The 20,773-nt window shown below is 38.6% G+C and overlaps 2 protein-coding genes and 1 long non-coding RNA gene across 5 annotated transcripts in view; 1 reads left to right on the forward strand and 2 right to left on the reverse strand.

The window, feature by feature from the left end:
* The window catches only part of clul1 (clusterin-like 1 (retinal)), a 33,149-nt gene extending 20,289 nt beyond the window's left edge, over window positions 1–12,860 (forward strand). For both annotated transcript variants that reach the window (XM_067453604.1, XM_067453603.1), the window contains exons 4-9: window positions 4,801–4,971; window positions 5,977–6,409; window positions 8,119–8,241; window positions 10,414–10,628; window positions 11,452–11,630; window positions 12,508–12,860. In XM_067453604.1, the coding sequence (XP_067309705.1) occupies window positions 4,801–4,971; window positions 5,977–6,409; window positions 8,119–8,241; window positions 10,414–10,628; window positions 11,452–11,630; window positions 12,508–12,523 (1,137 nt within the window). In that variant the 3' untranslated portion in view covers window positions 12,524–12,860. The remainder of the gene's footprint in view (window positions 1–4,800; window positions 4,972–5,976; window positions 6,410–8,118; window positions 8,242–10,413; window positions 10,629–11,451; window positions 11,631–12,507) is intronic.
* LOC137089981 (uncharacterized) lies at window positions 1,363–4,386 on the reverse strand. The gene is made up of 5 exons (XR_010907808.1): window positions 3,975–4,386; window positions 3,541–3,739; window positions 2,821–2,977; window positions 2,484–2,673; window positions 1,363–1,455 (listed from the first exon to the last, which is right to left on the reverse strand). It is a non-coding gene; the product is annotated as an uncharacterized lncRNA (long non-coding RNA).
* A 264-nt stretch (window positions 12,861–13,124) lies between the features above and the next one.
* Window positions 13,125–20,773, reverse strand: part of yes1 (YES proto-oncogene 1, Src family tyrosine kinase) — a 45,550-nt gene continuing 37,901 nt past the window's right edge. For both annotated transcript variants that reach the window (XM_067453632.1, XM_067453633.1), the window contains one exon: window positions 13,125–15,371. In XM_067453632.1, the coding sequence (XP_067309733.1) occupies window positions 15,163–15,371 (209 nt within the window). In that variant the 3' untranslated portion in view covers window positions 13,125–15,162. The remainder of the gene's footprint in view (window positions 15,372–20,773) is intronic.

A 20,773-nucleotide genomic window follows, 5' to 3' on the forward strand; every position in this document is an offset into this window, starting at 1 on the left:
TAAAACTACAGGTCCCCACAATGCACATTACACTGGAAACAGTGTGTAAGACTTTCCCATGTCAAAACCAAATATAAGAAATTAATAGACAGACAGAAAGAGGCACAGACAGATAAAGAGGCACAGACAGATAGAGGCACAGACAGATAAAGAGGCACAGACAGATAAAGAGGCACAGACAGATAAAGAGGCACAGACAGATAAAGAGGCACAGACAGATAAAGAGGCACAGACAGATAAAGAGGCACAGACAGATATAGAGGCACAGACAGATAAAGAGGCACAGACAGATAAAGAGGCACAGACAGATAAAGAGGCACAGACAGATATAGAGGCACAGACAGATAAAGAGGCACAGACAGATATAGAGGCACAGACAGATAAAGAGGCACAGACACAGACAGACAGATAAAGAGGCACAGACAGATAAAGAGGCACAGACAGATAAAGAGGCACAGACAGATATAGAGGCACAGACAGATATAGAGGCACAGACAGATAAAGAGGCACAGACAGATAAAGAGGCACAGACAGATAAAGAGGCACAGACAGATATAGAGGCACAGACAGATATAGAGACACAGACACAGACAGACAGATAAAGAGGCACAGACAGATAAAGAGGCACAGACACAGACAGACAAATAAAGAGGCACAGACAGATAAAGAGGCACAGACAGATAAAGAGGCACAGACACAGACAGACAAATAAAGAGGCACAGACACAGACAGACAAATAAAGAGGCACAGACAGAGACAGACAGATAAAGAGGCACAGACAGATAAAGAGGCACAGACACAGACAGACAAATAAAGAGGCACAGACAGAGACAGACAGATAAAGAGGCACAGACAGAGACAGACAGATAAAGAGGCACAGACAGATAAAGAGGCACAGACACAGACAGACAAATAAAGAGGCACAGACAGATAAAGAGGCACAGACAGATAATAAATACACATACCTCAATTGTGATTCGTGAAGTGCTTGCAGTAGTTACAGAATCCTCAGAGCAGTTCTCTATGGCTGTCATGTTGTCATCATCCTTGCATGGAGGCTGTAATAAAGTTATATAAAAAATAGTTACAAGTCTTTACTTATTAGACAAGGTCCCCACCATGCCAAACCTGTGAAATGTGTGTACCAAAGGGTTTGAATGACTTTCCTAAAACTACAGGTCCCCACAATGCACATTACACTGGAAACAGTGTGTAAGACTTTCCCATGTCAAAACCAAATATAAGAAATTAATAGACAGACAGATAAAGAGGCACAGACAGATAAAGAGGCACAGACACAGACAGACAGATAAAGAGGCACAGACAGATAAAGAGGCACAGACAGATAATAAATACACATACCTCAGCTGTGATTCGTGAAGTGCTTGCAGTAGTTACAGAATCCTCAGAGCTGTTCTCTATGGCTGTCATGTTGTCATCATCCTTGCATGGAGGCTGTAATAAAGTTATATAAAAATTAGTTACAAGTCCTTACTTATTAGACAAGGTCCCCACCATGCCAAACCTGTGAAGTGTGTGTACCAAAGAGTTTGAATGGCTTACATAAGGGGTGTCATGATTCCATGATTACATTAAGGAGTACTTGATTTAAAAAAAATATATGATTACTTGTTTAACTGTCGATTAACTGGCAAAATACCCAAAGTGGTGCATTCTATGGATGAGAATCCATGAAACGCATTAAACCGCTTTTCTACGGCTGCACTATGCATTTAAACCATTTTAAAATCTTACTTTAGCAAAGTGCTATTGTGAATTCACTAAGTCCACTATTCCATTAAATAAAAGATAAATTAAATTAAACCTTCACTAACACAGGACAATATATTATCTTACTAAATATTCTGTTCATTGAAGTTTGCATGTTTTGACGGCCACATATTCTTGTTCAGGAAGTGACAGTAGCCGTAGCAATTCTGTTGTACAGAAATGGCCAAATGTTAATGATCAAGTGAACATTTGAATTAATTGTTGTTTAGTCAGTATTTTTTAAATATTACATATTTTGACATTTTTGTTTAATAAAACCATACAACTTGATTCAAACTTGAAAACCATAAAACAATGCTTCGATACTTGATTTGAACCAAAATTATTATTGCTTCATTGCTATTATATATGTATTTTAAGCAATTTTAAAGGCTTTTATTCCCTCACATACATTTATCACCAAAAAAAAAAAAAAAAAAAAATTATTGTTGTGGTGTCATTGCATCACCTGTTACCAATGCCATACCCGCATAGAAACGTCATAAATTTTATATATGTGCAATGACACCACTACAATGGCTAAAATTTCTTATTTGAATTAGAATTTCTTTGGTTTCAAACATAGTTGGAAACATTCGGGATAATGTATGGAGGTCAACAAAAATATAGAGCATTGTTCTAGTTGTTTATTTATATACTTTATCCATTTCCTCTACTGTACAAATTATAAAAGTTGTCAAATTTTGCCAAACCTTTCTCCAAGGCCAGTGACTTCCTCCGTAGTCATGTGCGAGTTCCTCTCCAGAAATGATATCTCTTGCAGCGAATAGGCACAAACAAGGTTTTCCCTCAACGATAATCATTTTCATTGTACAATTTGGGTTTATGTGATCATCATATATAAGGCGGCCAAGGGAGCCATCCTCATGAGTAGCATCAATGCTTCAGGAAACAAAAAATAATCATTTTGTCTAATAAACCACAGCAAGACAAATTTAAATGTGAACAAAATGAAATTAACTTTTTTACTGTAAATTTTAAAGTGTATTCATTAAACAAACAAACAAAAAACAAAACAAAAAACCCTACCTCCACTTCTTGTTCTGCCAGATGAAGTCAAACATAAAAAAAGTGTCATGATTGGCCTCTCTTCTTTGTTCAGCTTCAATTAAGGTGATCGTTTCTCCCCTATATTCGACAACAAAATCTCCTTTAATAAAAGGAATTAAGGCAAACACTCCAAAACCTGAAAAAAGGGGGGAGTGGGAGAGAGAGAGACAATTGAATTCCTTGCAGACATGTAACTAATACATTTATGGTAAGTAAAATGTAAACAACTTTTAAGCTTTGTAATAGTTTAAGTTAAACTGTTTAACCAATGTATTCAACATGCTTTCACAATGCATGCTTATTTCTTTCATTAAATACAGATACTATCACAAAGAGCAATTTAAACTGCTGAAACAAACAATATTCTTTATATTCCAATGGACCCAAATTCCATAAAATAATCGTGGTTACTTATTTAGTATTTTTAAACCACTTAAATCATAGTTAAAACATATGTTATTAACTTTATATTTAACACTCATGTTACCAATAAGAAACGAGTCCTGCTAGCAATACTAGGCTCTGCTATATCATCATGGTAACAAAAATAAGAAATAGCAGATTCATAATTAATTGGTGGAAGATTTCCTATTCATGGCCATGATATATATTTATATTTCCCGGGCCATGTTGGGAGCGCCGTACTTCTAATCACAATCCAGTCACAACAACAAAGTTCTTTACAAACCTAACAGTTACCTTTATAATCGTTTATGTGTTTGGCCTCCAGTGCGTCGGTCTTGTCGATGCCACGGAGAACATGATCTTCCGCTTCTTTTAATGGTTTTACTCTTCTCGGTCTCATTTCAACAGGCCGTCTCTCGTCGTTCCTCTGGTTCCAGTGATTCAGCGATGTCACGCGGTCGCGCAATCTCCCAACACGCCGCAGTTTATAACACTTACAATACGCAGTAACATGCACATGTAAACACTTCAAATTGTATAATGATGTGAAGTTTTAATTTATCAATAGTTCATTCGACACATTCAATATTATGATTCTGATAAAAAACGTTAACGTTAATTAATCTCATTAGAAAACTCCATTGCATCAACATTCTTAAAAATAATTCGAATTTGTGATGTTTATTTATTGAATTATGTAATTTAATATTTACAAGTAGGTTAATTACCTGTAAGAATGTACTTTCCCCGTTGGCAGACACTGTTTAAAGAGTTTTTTGTCGTTTAATTAAGCGATTCGCGCATGAGCAGTTGAAAAAATGAGTACCTTCATGTATTACGTCATATCGGTGTGTATAGGTGCAGTTCCGCGACCAGGCTACAGGGGCGCTGTAGAGCAGTGCAGCCACACACACTCATACACAAAAGTCCGGTTTTTGTTCATGGAGGGGATCATTAAAAAAAACTGCAGTAGGCATATCAGCACCGCCTCCTGAGCCGATTACAAGCAAAACATTGTGGGGACCGGCGATTTGGTCCCCACTATGTTTTTGGTCCCCACTATGTGAGTGTGCAAACGTGTTGAGGACCCCACTATGTAATAAAAACAAACACACACACACACACACACACACACACACACACACACACACACGTCGTGTTTCCATGTTTTATGGGGACTTTCCATAGGCGTAATGCGTTTCATACTGTACAAACTGTACATACCCCCCTACACTGCTCCTGCCCCTAAACCTACCCATCACAGGAAACATTCTGCATTTTTACTTTGTCAAAAAAACTCCTTCTGTGTGATTTATAAGCTGTTTTCCTCATGGGGACCTAAAAATGTTCCCACAAGGACAAGGATTTCGGATATTGCCATCTTTGTGGGGACATTTTGTCCCCATAACGTAGGGATTACCAGGCCCCCCCCACACACACACACACACACACACACACACACACACACACACACACACACACACACACACACACACACACACACACCATTTGAAGTGCTTGATTGGAACAGCCATTGCTCTCTTACACCATCAGGGGGCAGCAGAGATCGCAGAGGATATAGAGAAGAAGCTGAATGAAGCCGAGCAGCAGTGCAAAGACTCTCTGCAGTCCTCCTGGGAGAAATGTCGGCCTTGTCTTGAGGACACCTGTAAGAACTTCTACACGAACACCTGCCGCCGCGGATTCGCCACCTTCACCAATAAAGTACAGCATTTTCATTCAACTTTACCATTTCAGCGCTGAGTATAACCTCTGAGAGAGATGGCCAGTTTAACTACTGAGTAGAAATACACGGTGACACCTTATTGTACAGTGTCTTTGTTACACGTTATATAGTAGTAACACGCAGTAATAACAGTAGGCCAATAACATGTGACTACACTCTAAAAAAATGCTGGGTTAAAAAACAACTGAAGTTGGGTTGAAAATGAAAAACCCCCAGCGATAATGTTAAATGTTTACCCATCTTGCTGGGTAGTTTGAAATGTTGGGAATTAACATTTATTAATGTTTAATAAATTAACATTTATAAATAAGTTTAATGAATAATAATAAAACAATAAACATTTATAAAATAGCATAATAAATGTTCACCTTTTGATTATTATTGTTGCCATTAGTAATTATGTCTCAATTGTTATTTTTTGGTTAATTTTAAGGCAGCCATATAAAGATTTTTAAACAAAAGTTGGGTTAAATAAGACTGCCCAGCTGGTTGAGCAAACATTTAACCCAACCACTGGGTTACACAACTCAACTGCTGGGTTTGTCCATTTTCAACCCAAATTGGGTTGTTTTTAAATGTTTATTCCAAAAAATGTTTTAGAGTGTGTGTAACATGCTACATGTAACTGACCATAATCATAACCCTATATTATGAACCTGTAGTTAAGTACTCAGTACTTAAATTTATAGTTACACTGTCACACAGACACCTAAAAAATAAAGTTATATATTAAATACTCCATATTCATTTGTGCTTGATACTCGCTCCTACATTTGATATAGATGCTAAACCAGATTATTGGTGTGTTCATACAAAAGTGGTAGTACAATGCACTGAAAGGGCTTTGAAATGAAACATTTACTAATATTTAATTAAAATAATATATTTTAAATAAATAAAATTTGCTTGCATAAATAAGGGATATTTAGGGAGATGCAATGAAATAAATTGCATCAAAGTGCCTATTTTTCTGTTTTCCACAGCTACAGAACTTCTTCCAAAGACTGAGCTCTCGCTTTGGCCCTCGTGATGCTCAGGATGAGGTAGCGTTGAACCAGAGCGCAGAGAATCCTGATTTGGAGGTGGTGAGAATTGAAGACTCCTTCAGCAGCGTCCTCACCAAAGTGGGAACCCTGGTCAATCGCAGTGTAGTGCTGGTCTCCCACTTCCACCATGAGCTGGACCAGGCCCTGCGCAGAGCCTTCAGCCCTGAGCTTCAGGAAGACAAAGAGAGCGAATTGGCCCTCAAGCCTGCCAACAAAGTTCTGGATTCTGCCTTTCTGGAGGGCGTGGGCCTGGACGATGTGCTGGAGTCCTTCTTTGACTTTGGCAGGAGTGTGTTGGAGGAGTTTGGGGCTGTAATCACAAAAGCCTTTAGTGATATGCATGATGCTGTGGAGAAGACGGAGGAGGAAGGTGCTTCAACCGGATACTCGTTAAAATGCTGTCATTTGCGCGCACGCACGCACGCACGCACGCACGCACGCACGCACGCACGCACGCACGCACGCACGCACGCACACACAGTGTTTCCATGTTTTAAGGGGACTTTCCGTAGGCGTTATGGTTTTTATACTGTACAAACCGTATTTTCTACCGCCCATACACTGCTCCTGCCCCTAAACCTACCCATCACAGGAAACATTCTGCATTTTTACTTTCTCAAAAAACTCCTTCTGTATGATTTATAAGATGTTTTCCTCATGGGGACCAAAAAATTTCCCCACAAGGACAAGGATTTTGGATATTGCTATCTTTGTGGCGACATTTTGTCCCCATAACGTAGGGATTTCCAGCCCACACACACACACAATTTGCATATAAACAATATTCTGCCTATTCACTATAAGTGAATGAGAACAGGGGCTGTCAGTTCCAAAATGACAAAAGGGATCATTAAAATGGCCCATATGACTGGTGTTGAGTAAATAATCAGAGAAGTTTGGGTGAACTATTTCTTTAAAGTAACCATGAAATCAGAATTGTCTGTTCTTTTTTTTTAATGGAATATTTCAGTATTTATTATAAATGAGTTATGAGTGCACATCATTTTCTAAAGAGTGTGCCCTCATCACCTTTAATTAAAATAATTTCCCCTCCCACTTGAAATCACAGTTTTTCTCTGATTACATTTTTTTTACAGCAATTGCAAACCACGACAATCTAATCAATTTTCCAAACTGTGAGAATAGGAAAGTCCAGACCTCTGCTATAATGACAAAGAGGAATGATTTTTTAAAAACAGCAAAACATTGACAGCCTTTAAAGCGGCAGACATCATACAGTGATGCAGTGCATGCTGATAATAAACTGAGCATTAAAGGGTTAGTTCACCCAAAAATGAAATTGATGTCATTAACTCCTCGCCCTAATGTCGTTTCACACCCGTAAGACCTCCGTTCATCTTCAGACACAGTGTAAGATATTTTATATTTAGTCCGAGAGCGTATGTAAGTGTATGCACACTATACTGTCCATGTCCAGAAAGGGAATAAAAACATCATCAGAGTAGTCCATATGTGACATCAGTGGGTTAATTAGAATCTCTTGACGCATCGAAAATACATTTTGGTCCAAAAATAACAAAAACTACAACTTTATTCTGCATTGTCTTCTCATCTGGGTTTGTTTTCAATCCTCAAATAAAGATTCAAACGGTTATGAATCAGCGTATTGATTCATGATTCGTATCGCGTGTCAAACTGCTGAAATCACGTGACATTGGTGATCCAAATCATGAATCAATCCACTGATTCATAACTGTTTTAATCTTTATTTGAGGATTGTTATTTTGGGACTAAAATGTATTTTCGATGCTTCAAGAGACTCTAATGAACCCACTGATGTCTCATATGGACTACTCTGATGATGTTTTTATTCCCTTTCTGGACATGGACAGTATAGTGTGCATACACTTGCATACGCTCTCAGACTAAATATAAAATATCTTTATAAAAACTGTGTTCTGAAGATGAATGGAGGTCTTACGGGTGTGGAATGACATCAGTTTAATTTTTGAGTGAACTAACCCTTTAATGTCCATTAAAATGGTTATTGTTGTAGTTGGTGTTGGTGTGGTGTGAACTGACCTTAACTCTCTCTACATGTGTCTGTGTTTACCGCAGAGAAGAAGTTCTTCCCTCAGTTTCTGCAGAACAAGAGACTGTGCAGAGATCTGCGCCGACAGTCCTCCGAGTGCTGGCAGCTGCAGAGCAAGTGTGAGGCCTGTCAGGGAGCCTTGTTTACTGGTAAGAGCACAGCCTCACATCGATTAGTCAGATGGATCGTTCTCCATAAATCCATTCAACCTGTACACACTATGTTCCTGCTTTTTAGAAGTGTTTAAGACATTATTCACTGATAATCTTACTACTAGATCTGAGTCAGTGAGTTGATTTTAAGAACTATGGCAAACCGTTTTAGTTTTTTAATGTTCCCAGCGTTACTTGTCGTAATAAAATTTTTACTCATAACAATTATGATTAGAGAGCTCTCCATTTTCACGAGTAACGATTATGATTAAAGAGTACTACAAATGAATCTTTACTACATGTCTCCGTTGACTTCCATTCATTTTTAATTACACATCTCTACAATTGAATTCCTTTTAGTAATAATTCAAAAACAGAGCTCTCTAAATGATTTTTTACTAGTAAGAATCCCATTTAGAGATCTTGCTGTAAAAAGACAAAAACACATTAAAGATTAAAGAGCTCTCTAAATTATTTCTTACCGAATTAGAGCTCTCGAATTGTAATTCCTAACTTGTAAGAATGTAATTGCAGTATGGCAAACCATTTTAACTTTTATTCATTCACAGGATATGAAACCAACAATTGAGTTTTCACAAGTTTAAATGCTAATTCTTGATATCAACAATTGAATTTCAACTAGTAACAACTCAAATTCTTGATACCAGTAATTGTATTTTCTAGTGAAATGTCACCATAGGCTGCCATTCAAATTCTATTTTTGATATCAACAATTAATTTGATGCAAGTAACAATGTTAATGATATCATGAATGCGATTATTACTAGTAAAAAAGCCATTTTAGACATCTGAAATTGAAACTGATATCAACAATTTAATTCCTGATATTAAGAAATGGATTTGAATGGCAGCCTATGGTGACATTTCACAAGTGAAAATACAATTTACAATTACTGATATCAAGATTTTTTTTACTAGTTGAAATTGAATTGTTGATATCAAGAGTCCTCTAATTGGAGTTCTTACTAGTAAGAATTCAATTGTTGAGCTTTTAAACTGAACAGTTACTATTAAAAATTGAATTACGATGGGTAACGCTGGTAACATTTTAAATTTAAGATAAAACAGCTTATTATAAAGAACCACCCAAACCCTATCATGACTACAGAATTTGGTATGACACCAGAGAACCAGCTCAGAATCCTTCAGCCTGGTTAGTAAACCTGAACCAACAGCTTCATTAATAAGACTCAACTCAGACGATCTCGTCACCGTTGTAATTACACAAAGAAAGACATTACCTAAACTCACACCATGACCATCAGACAGCTAGGCTATCTATCCAACATCACTGGATGTTGCATTGCATAAAGTGTACACAGAATCACTGATTATTATGGGCTCTGTTGATTTGTGTCACGTCACGCTGCTTACATCCAGCATAGACATGTCATACAGGTTTGAAACAACATGGTGTCATTCACGCCAAGAATGATAATTAAAAATACAATAATTACATTGATAATTATATAAGAACCTTGTCTCGCTATCACCAAACCAAGCTCAATCTTTTAAGATTGAACTTTAGTCTGCCCTATATTTTCTACTGCATGAGATGCGTGATCAACGAGCACAGTTCAAATGACTGTATGCAATTGGACAGTCCTTCAACCAATTACACCACCGATCCACGAGATGTACTGTGCAGAGCGGTCGGTAGTAAGGCAAACACATCCTTCTTTTGTAGGAATTGTTCCAGGGCAAGTTTCTGTCCCGTTTTCAAAGAAAACTTGCCTTTGAAATCTTTTAAAACAGCGGCATCAACGGGTTGCTCTGCTTCGGTGGCCACCATGCTGAATGTAAACAAAAAGCTGCTTTCCGTCGCTTCTCTATCGTCATCGTGTTAAACCCGCCAATAGCGCTCCAGGTGGATAAGCCAGTTTGCGATTGGTTCCTGCAGATTTGTAACGGAAGCAGGATAGAACATGTACAGGTTTCCAGCCTGAGCTGCGGGGCGACATCAAATCGCTGGCATCACTGCCATCCTCTGTGATATTGCTATAATCATGGTGTGGACTCTGCTATTCTTCTAAATTTAGAATGATTTTTAAAACTATCTTTATCGTTATAGTAATCGTCTTTGGTGTGAAAGGACCACATAGATTGTGTCAGGTGTATTGATCATGTCAACACTTGTTTGTGTGCCAGAATGCCCAAATGTAAGAGAGCTGCACATCGAGCTGGATGAGGCCTCTCAGCTGTTGGAGGCGTCCCGGCAGCAGTACGAGGAGGTCCTGGGCATCGTGCAACGGCACACTGAAGACACCATCAGCTGGCTCAGCGACATGGCCTCCGATTTTGGTTGGGTGACCGAGCTCGCCAATAACAACACCACACCTGAGCGCATCTTCAGCATTGCCACGGTGAAACACTAACAAAAAAGTACCATGGCATTACCTTTGATTTTTAAAGGAACATTGCACCGTTTTCAGAAATAGGCTTTATGTAACTTCTTTCCTACATTTAGATATGTGGGAAAATGCATTTTTGTCTCAGTGCATGCGTTGTTTTAGTTTGGCTGGGTCACCGTTAGCTTAGCATACTGAATGGAATCCTATGTTGCCAGCTAGCATGTCCCAAGTAAAAGTGATCCAAAAAACACTCCCACCTAATTACTTCTAGTGGCCTGTGTATTCACAATGAGTACAAATAGCGATGCAGATTAAGACTAGGCGATTTCCTTGGCAGATATTGATTTGGGAATATATTAAGAGGAAGCACAGGCGAAGCAGAGGTATCACGGATCTCATCCTCACGTCCTCCGGCTGTTGAGCGATCGCAATGTGTTGCGATATCTCTGGGCCCAAGTAGCAGTGCTTCATTGTGAATACACAGGCCACAAGAATGAATTACGTGTTTTTTAAGATTTTTTTTGATCACTTTTACTCAGGACATGCTAGCTGGCAACATAGGATTACATTCATTATGCTAAGCTAAGCTAGCAGCGACCCTGCTAAACTAAGACAAAAAATGCATTTGCCCAAATATCTAAATGTAGAAAATAAGTTGAATAAGCCTTATTTCTAAAAACGGTGGAGTGTTCCTTTAAGTATGATAGCATGGTATTTTGGACATGTTGCACAGTAACACCATGGTACATTTATATGGTAGTTATTCAGTTGGTGAGAAAACGGGTAAAAAACTAAATAAAAAAAAAACTAAATCTGTTGACCCCTAAACAACAAGGTGGTGGCACAGACTGAGGAGGGCAACAACACTCCAGCAGCAGACACTACAGTGGAAGTGAATATTCTGAACTCCCCAACTCTCACCCTGACTGTTCCTGCGGGTCTCAGGCTGCAGGATCCCGCATTCATCCAGTACGTGGCACAGGAGGCCGTCGGCATGTACAAGCAGATGGCCAGGTGAGAGACACTTTCCAATTAAACAATGTCAGAATACTTCACACTCATTTCACAGGGACAGTTAATATCTCAAAGACAATACCCCACGGTTCAATCACATTAATCAGTTCTCAACCAAGGGGTCATAGGATGACTTAAAAGGATTTAAATGAATAAATTATTAACCCCTTAAAGCCTTATACTGTGTTATATTTAATATATTACAGTGTTCATTCTAATTGTAAGGAATAGTAGAGTCCACACCACAAGTACAACAATAGTTGCGGACAGGAACAATATCATTGGCATCACTTTCAGAGAATCGTTATTTCCAGCTAATGAACTATTAAAACATTGACTGCAGAGAAATCAGAGCATTTAAAGCCACAGATGACAAACTGCAGCGTGCGCTTAGAATTAACAGAATATATATTGTCCGCTGGGGTGGACACCTTTTCTGACTATCACCAGACCAAGCTCAATATAAGATTTAACATTAGTCTGTGGAGTCTGCTCTGTATTTTCTACTGCACAAGAGGCGAGATAAACGAGCATTATTTGAATGGTACTGTATGCAATTGGATAGTCCTTCAACCAATCAGACCACAAGAGGCGTGATCAACCGGCAACGACCCATCGCTTCTCTATCCGTCATCTTGTTAAGTGCGCCAGGTGTATAAGCCAGTCTGTGATTGGGTTCCTGCAAAACTGTAACAGAAGCAGTAGAAATTAATGTACTGGTTTCCAGACTGAGTTGCCGGGTGAAATCAAATCACCGGCAGATCAGGCTGGGTTTACCTAGTCTAGTGGACACTAATATAGTGATCGTTCTTCTTGTCTATGGGCCTTAATGCTCACTTACATGACTAGGCTCTAACAATGTTTTTTATTTTTTTAGGCAAGATGATGTGTAATGAAGCACTAACCAGGGGACAGATGCAAACTCTGGCACAACATTAATGACTAAACTGAAATATACAGTTATATCTCGTGTTTACTTGTATTTTATGCATTGTGCTTAGTTAAAAAAGTTATTGCAAGCATTGTCATTAATTTATGATGTCATTATGACAGGTTCAAATTAGCTGCAATTGATCCTTGCTTGTGTTAATTGACTTAAGCATCAGTATGTCTGAAATGTACTTAACATATTTTAAAATATATATTTACCGCTGTGTGATTGTATTCAGGCATAAAGCAGTCAAAACCATTTGCCTAGTTACTTGCATCAGTAGGTCTGTGTGTGTTCACTTTAAAGCACAATAAATGTTTAATTCAATTATTGGAAATGTTTCTTTGCAATCCTGCTTCTGTCCTCAGAGTAAAAATATTATGACGTAATACAACAAGTCATGAATGATTACCTTTTCCCCTATCACGTAGAAAAGGGGCTTCCATTTATTTCGGTTCAGTCCCAGTCCAAATGTCATCCAACTAAAACTGTTCAACTGATGAAAATTTCACAAATGTCTAAACAGACATCATGATTCGCAAATAACCCACATACACTTCAAATCATTACGTAAAACTTTATTTTTTACTGTACAAATTCTTCAGATTAGTAATCGTAACCATTGTTTCACAACAATTTCATTAAAACTCTGCAGTGGAGACCATCACCTTATATCAGAGTACTTTCTCTTTTTTGACACAAAGAACAAAAATCAATGAAAGAGTTTTGCTCAAACTTGCCTGTAGCCCTTTTAAAACAGGAGGTGATGATGGGAAAGATGTCGATGTCCTGGATAAAGACAGAGGACTCAAAGAAGTCTCTAGGACAAGGAGGACAAACAAGGCATCTCTCTCTATATATGCAAAGCTACACGACAAAAGGGAGAAGAAATCAACAAATTAGCCCTCCGAAAGATATCGTTCTGATTCATCTCAAGTGCATTCAAATCCTTGTCATGGATGAAATGAACCCGTTACAGAAAATACACGGATCATTAAGACTGAATCTGTAATAGTGGTGCAAAAACTGACGTCTACTTCACCCTCTCCATTAGACTTGTACCATTTTTCTTTTTTCCCCATCAAACTTTGGTTGGTAAATGGTCTTAATCTGTAGTACCTGAATATTTCACAGTGATCGATGCCTAAACAGGAAACGCAACGAGTCCACCAGCAGCAAACATGGTACATCATGGTGAACGAGTTAAAAAAGGCTTTATGCAATTCTGATTCCTGTTCAAGAAATTTGCAATAGAGTCAAAAACAAACAGATCTGTGTGAAATCATTTGAGCAAATTCACATTCGTACGTCAGGATGAAGAAACCATGGCTCTCTTGAAATATACTGAAATATCTGTGTTTGAAAATCTCTATAAATCTCTGGTTCATTTATTGGAGTGTACATGAGAGAACAATGAATTTGTACCAAGAGGTTGGCAACACTACAAATGTGTTGGCACGAAAAACACAAACCTGGCAGTGTCGGTGCTGATGTGCGTAAAAAAGAAACGCAGGCATTGCTGAGGTGACATGAAGACGTGTCAGGTCTCAACAGCAGCGTGAGGAATGACGTCTGGACTGCTCAGGTCTGGTGTTCTGTTAATAAAAGATCTCTCTGCTAAATTACTGTTGAATAATTCAAGACAAAAATAAGATTTATTATAATGACTTTTTGCTTGAAAGTTAGCAGCTGGCTGAAATGGCGACTGGTCTTCAAAAATGTTTTGTGAAGGCTTTCCGATATTAATCATCTCCCAGGATATGAATTCAAGCTCTTTTAAAGATTGAGGCCGATTGAAACAGAAATTAAGAGAAAAAAAAAAATCATGATTTGCTATAAAAGTGTTTTAGAGAAAAAAAAAAAATCTGCCCCTGTAATCGCTCGCTCTCAGACTTTAGCTCTCATACATTCAGAACGGCTAATGCCCTCATGCATCTCGCTCTCTCTCACTTTCTGTCTTTTTTTATAACTTCCACAGTCCCGTCCCAGCAATGGCACTAACAGTCTCTTGAAGTGCCAACCGATTCAACCACAGTTATTGGTCACTTTTAATAAACTACTCAAACTACTAAAAAAAAAATAAAAAATAAAAAAATTAAGAAAGACTGGTTTTACAATAGGATTTAGTGTTCAGGTGAAAAGAATACAGGCAAAAGGAAGAGGAAAAAATCAAATGGATAAAAAACAAAGCTAATTTTGTGCAACTGTGAACCAGCCATCAGCACGAAGCTCATCGCTTTTTTCCACAGCTCCCTCTGTCTGCAATGCGGGACATCGCCCCAGCAGAGTTCTGGGAGTGTGACGTGGTCCTGCTTCAAACCCGCTCATACACACGTCGCCCTCATCAACTCCACCGCACACACATCCTCAGCCAGAGAACAGCCTGACGACAGAAGTCATGCTGCGAAAGATGCGTTTTATCCGCTAATCGAGTTTTTACATTTGATTCTTGAGGGGGAAAAGAAAGAAACAAAATCAAAAATCTCTGTAAGGACAAGTGTGCAGGGCAGCTGTTGGGAGGAAGTGCCACAATGGGTTTGAGAACCGTCCTGGTGGCTTATTAGCACGTGGTGGTGAGTCTCTGGGTCCCGTAGAGGGTCTCTACAGGTTGTCTCCGGGCTGGTACTGTGGCTCAGTGGCGGTGAAGTAGTCCTCCAGGAAGGACTGGATGTACTCGAAAGTGGGCCGCTCGTCTGGTTCTTTCTTCCAGCAGAGTCGCATCATTTCGTGTAGCGACTCGGGGCAGCCCTGAGGACACGGCATCCTGTAGCCCCGCTCCACCTGCTCCAACACCTCTCGGTTCACCATGCCTAAAAAACAGTTGATACGGAGTTAGTGTGTCCAACCGCCTGCTGTTCAGCATCCAGACTGTCTTAGACAGGACGTGAGGGGTGTGTAATTACAGCGGACACTACGCTTCGAGCCCACAGAGGACAGGAACGTTGAGGACAGACAGTCTGGTGCTAGCGAGAGAGATGGATGTGTAAAGCGGTTGGCTGTGTCACAGGAATCTTCCACATTCCTAATTATTTAAGGGGTTATCTTTATTAAAAGAAGTGTATGTAAGATTGTGGCCAAAACTAGTACTGCGATCACTTTCAAATGACAGTAGAGGAGTGTATACCCTTTCCCCCACCCCCTGACTCGAGGTTGCCAGATATGCTGCAGAATCAGCAGGAACGTTTGTGGCTGCAGCTCTGGTAACTAGAGCAGATCTGGCAACCCGGATGCGAACCACTACTGGATTTTCGTGATTGGTCGACGTTTTTATTTCCATGTTTTATTGTAATTTTTTTAATCAAATATTATATTGATAAGCATAAAATATTAATTTCAAAAACATAAAATCTTACCAACCACAAACTTTTGAATGGTAGGTGTGCAACCAAAGACAATCTAGGCACCATCGTCTAAGATATTTAGATGAAGGTCTATCTAAAGTTATCTGTAGTACTTCCTGTAGGTGTGACTTCTTGTAGAGCACTTCTCATTCAAATGCTCCCACCAAAGCTCAACACCTCAAACTTGGATTAATCTATCCAAGAATCTTCTTATTTGCCAGTGTTAGAAAGTTTGTTTCTCTTTTTAACTCTGCCTGAAGGCCCAGCCCAGCATCATCTCGGTCTTCTCTTCACCGTTACAAATGAAAGTGTAGTTCAGTGTGCAGCGCTCAATAAAGCTGCCAGCTGAGCACCAGTGAGGGGCTTGTTTCTCAAACTAGAGTCTGATGTACTCCTCGATTCGCTCCAAGCAATGTTTGACGCGGTTTGCTTTCTTCTCTCAAAGACAGTAATATGGTGGAATAGCCTTCAGAGAAAAGTGCTTCTTTTTGGCCTTTTTAAACATTTAACATTTAAACATCTGATTTTACATGTGATGCCAAAGTCCCGCTTTCAGGAGCCGTTACTCCAGTCTGCTAAAAACACCTCGAGTACATTTCTTAAGGAATTTTTCTAATTCAATATTTTGATACTCATTTCTTATTCTTAGCTCAGTTGTGCTACTGAATTTTAAAGTGTTAAAGGAAAAATTCCTTAAGAAATGTACTCGAGGTGTTTTTAGCAGACTGGAGTAACGGCTCCTGAAAGCGGGACTTTGGCATCACATGTAAAATCAGATGTTTAAATGTTTTTGGAGTTGTAATATATATATACAGTCTTGTTCAAAATAATAGCAGTACAATGTGACTAACCAGAATAATCAAGATTTTTAGTATATTTTTTATTGCTACGTGGCAAACAAGTTACCAGTAGGTTCAGTAGATTGTCAGAAAACAAACAAGACCCAGCATTCATGATATGCACGCTCTTAAGGCTGTGCAATTGGGCAATTAGTTGAAAGGGGTGTGTTCAAAAAAATAGCAGTGTCTACCTTTGACTGTACAAACTCAAAACTATTCTGTACAAACATTTTTTTTTCTGGGATTTAGCAATCCTGTGAATCACTAAACTAATATTTAGTTGTATGACCACAGTTTTTTAAAACTGCTTGACATCTGTGTGGCATGGAGTCAACCAACTTGTGGCACCTCTCAGCTGTTATTCCACTCCATGATTCTTTAACAACATTCCACAATTCATTCACATTTCTTGGTTTTGCTTCAGAAACAGCATTTTTGATATCACCCCACAAGTTCTCAATTGGATTAAGGTCTGGAGATTGGGCTGGCCACTCCATAACATTAATTTTGTTGGTTTGGAACCAAGACTTTGCCCGTTTACTAGTGTGTTTTGGGTCATTGTCTTGTTGAAACAACCGTTTCAAGGGCATGTCCTCTTCAGCATAGGGCAACATGACCTCTTCAAGTATTTTAACATATGCAAACTGATCCATGATCCCTGGTATGCGATAAATAGGCCCAACACCATAGTAGGAGAAACATGCCCATATCTTGATGCTTGCACCTCCATGCTTCACTGTCTTCACTGTGTACTGTGGCTTGAATTCAGAGTTTGGGGGTCGTCTCACAAACTGCCTGTGGCCCTTGGACCCAAAAAGAACAATTTTACTCTCATCAGCCCACAAAATGTTCCTCCATTTCTCTTTAGGCCAGTTGATGTGTTCTTTGGCAAATTGTAACCTCTTCTGCACATGCCTTTTTTTTTAACAGAGGGACTTTGCGGGGGATTCTTGAAAATAGATTAGCTTCACACAGACGTCTTCTAACTGTCACAGTACTTACAGGTAACTCCAGACTGTCTTTGATCATCCTGGAGGTGATCATTGGCTGAGCCTTTGCCATTCTGGTTATTCTTCTATCCATTTTGATGGTTGTCTTCCGTTTTCTTCCACGTCTCTCTGGTTTTGCCCTCCATTTTAAGGCATTGGAGATCATTTTAGCTGAACAGCCTATCATTTTTTGCACCTCTTTATAGGTTTTCCCCTCTCTAATCAACTTTTTAATCAAAGTACGCTGTTCTTCTGAACAATGTCTTGAATGACCCATTTTCCTCAGCTTTCAAATGCATGTTCAACAAGTGTTGGCTTCATCCTTAAATAGGGGCCACCTGATTCACACCTGTTTCTTCACAAAATTGATGACCTCAGTGATTGAATGCCACACTGCTATTTTTTTGAACACACCCCTTTCAACTAATTCAACTAATTGCCCAATTGCACAGCCTTAAGAGCGTGCATATCATGAATGCTGGGTCTCATTTGTTTTCTGAGAATCTACTGAACCTACTGGTAACTTGTTTGCCACGTAGCAATAAAAAAATATTCGAAAAACCTTGATTATTCTGGTTAGTCACATTGTACTGCTATTATTTTGAACAAGACTGTATATATATATATATATATATATATATATATATATATATATATATATATATATATATATATATATATATATATATATATATATATATATTTTTTTTTTTTTTTTTAATTTGGGGTGTAGCATTTTAAACAAATATTTGAACTACTGTATGTTGTTTCTACATTAATGTGGGGATTAATATTTACGATAAAAATGTGAATATCATAAAACTGTGATTACCTTCTGCAGCTTTATCAATAATTAAGAAATAGTTTTAATTTAGTTTTTAACCTCTTAACCCTCGCCCTGTGCTGAGAAATAAATAAAAAAATGACATACTCCAAATAAAAATGTCTGCAGCTCTTAAACCCTATGGTCTATATCCATAAATGTGGTCTTATTTTAAACTAGACACTTTAAATTATGTTACCCAAAAGTCATAATAACTCAAATAGTATAGGGACAGATTAAAACAAGGGGAAATATGCATGTAAGTGACTCACGTTTTTATTTTTTTATTATTCCCTTATGGAAAAATATATTAGATTTTAATTTTTATGCCCTGAAAATAACCTAAATATAAAACTGAATGTCTGATCATGCTTTGATTAAAATTTGAGGACGATTCTCTCAAAAATGTAGCTTCTGTAAGCTTTTATGTCAAAAAAGACTGGGCGTCCTTTCAATAAAGTCCAATTATATTAGAACATTTGTGTAATAGTAAAGAGTAGTTTTTATTCAAATAAATCTGCAATAAACTGCTAATTATAATGCATTTGCAGTCCCTGATAACTAAAACAACTATTTACAGAATTTACAAGTGTAAAAAAACTCATTTAGTTGATAAAAACAGTCTCTTATTTAGTCTGCGCGTTGTGTGTAAGTGTGTGCGCTTACACTGGCAGGCGCTGGATACGATGAATGAATACTGTGGAGACGACGCTAAGTAACAGCTAAGTAAGCATGAGGTATTCACCAATGCTTCTTACGACGTCTCTTACAGAAACTACGCAAAATATTGTCTTTTGATTCGTTACTACATCCATCAATCAAATCTATGCTGGCTATGCATTGGCTAGGCATTGAATGGCTTATCCAACTAAAACAACCGGCGAGTTTGACTGACAGATGCATCACCCAGTGACGCGCTCCCTTTCTATTTATGTGTCCTAGTCAGCTTTTGATTGAAGGAGAGAGACCTGGGAGGGTTTAACAAGACCGGAACAGTCCACAGTTCAGGGGAGATTGTCAAAATAAGGCTTACAATCGCTATTTCATTGAAAATGGACATGATTGATTACTCTTAACACAAAACGCTTATGCAAACAACGGAGGATTTTTAGTTTTTTCCCCTTATTTTTTCGTTGTTTTGGATTAAAAGTGGGATGCATTTTGAAGAGTGGACTCTTACACAGACATGTATGCTGTTGTTTCGTGGATTCGTCCGATCTGATCTGAACGTCAGGAGATGAAAGATGAGTACCGCGTTCATTATGCTAATGTTTAAATAGCCACTGCTTTAGCATTTAATTTAACCCTTTCCTCTCTGGTGTATTTATTGCAAAAACGAGTTCAGAACATGAATCTTGAGTGTTTTAGCTTTCAAATGATGCATAGTTTGTGATAGTTGATTGAACAGTTTGTATAAAACAAAAGTAATTATAAGTAGAGACACGCCCACTTGCGTCAGACGCCCCGCCCACGATCCGGTGCGGATTAAGAAGTTAATCATTAGAAAGCTGCATTGGTGGACAGAAGAATCTATTTTTCAGAAACAAAAATGTGATTGTAAACAGTGTAAAGAGTAAATGTACATCATTATGGGCCATACATTACCCTCAAATGGGCCATACATTACCAACTTTCAAGTGAATAAACCCGCAATTATCTGAATAAAATAATTCCAGCCTGTATCGCATAGAGTACGGCAACATCACTTTTATCCAAAGTAAGTGCCTTACAGTACATCTGCTCAAGGTTACTGATCGCTTAAGGTTCTCTATTACTGGGGTTCAAACCTACAAACCTTTGGCAACCAGCCCGGATCTTTAACCACTGAGCCACACTGCCCCGCACTTGAGCAAAGTTGCAGCATTAATCCAGCCTTATCTAGTGCTCTGCATGGAAGCAGATGCCCATCAATAATGGACCGACTCTAATAGTGTACGACTGAATGATTGATGAAAGCCTAAATGGGTTTGTGATGTGCAGCATCAGTGAGATGCTTTAGGTAAAGCCCTACAAAATGACAGACAGGCCGTGTGAGGGACAGACTGGGAACAGACAGATGGTGGTAAATAAGAACTGGTGCCCAGTCAGTCTTTCCTGCCTGCCTCAGCCAGATGGCTCCTTCAGAGTAATAACACACCCAGCAGTCCCTCTCTGCTCCAGTAGGGGGCACAGTGGAATCTGCACCTCTCAGTTTGGAGCTCTACCAACCTACAAGCTTGA

Source organism: Pseudorasbora parva, chromosome 9 (genome assembly GCF_024679245.1).
Source record: "Pseudorasbora parva isolate DD20220531a chromosome 9, ASM2467924v1, whole genome shotgun sequence".
In the NCBI taxonomy this organism is placed as follows: domain Eukaryota; kingdom Metazoa; phylum Chordata; class Actinopteri; order Cypriniformes; family Gobionidae; genus Pseudorasbora; species Pseudorasbora parva.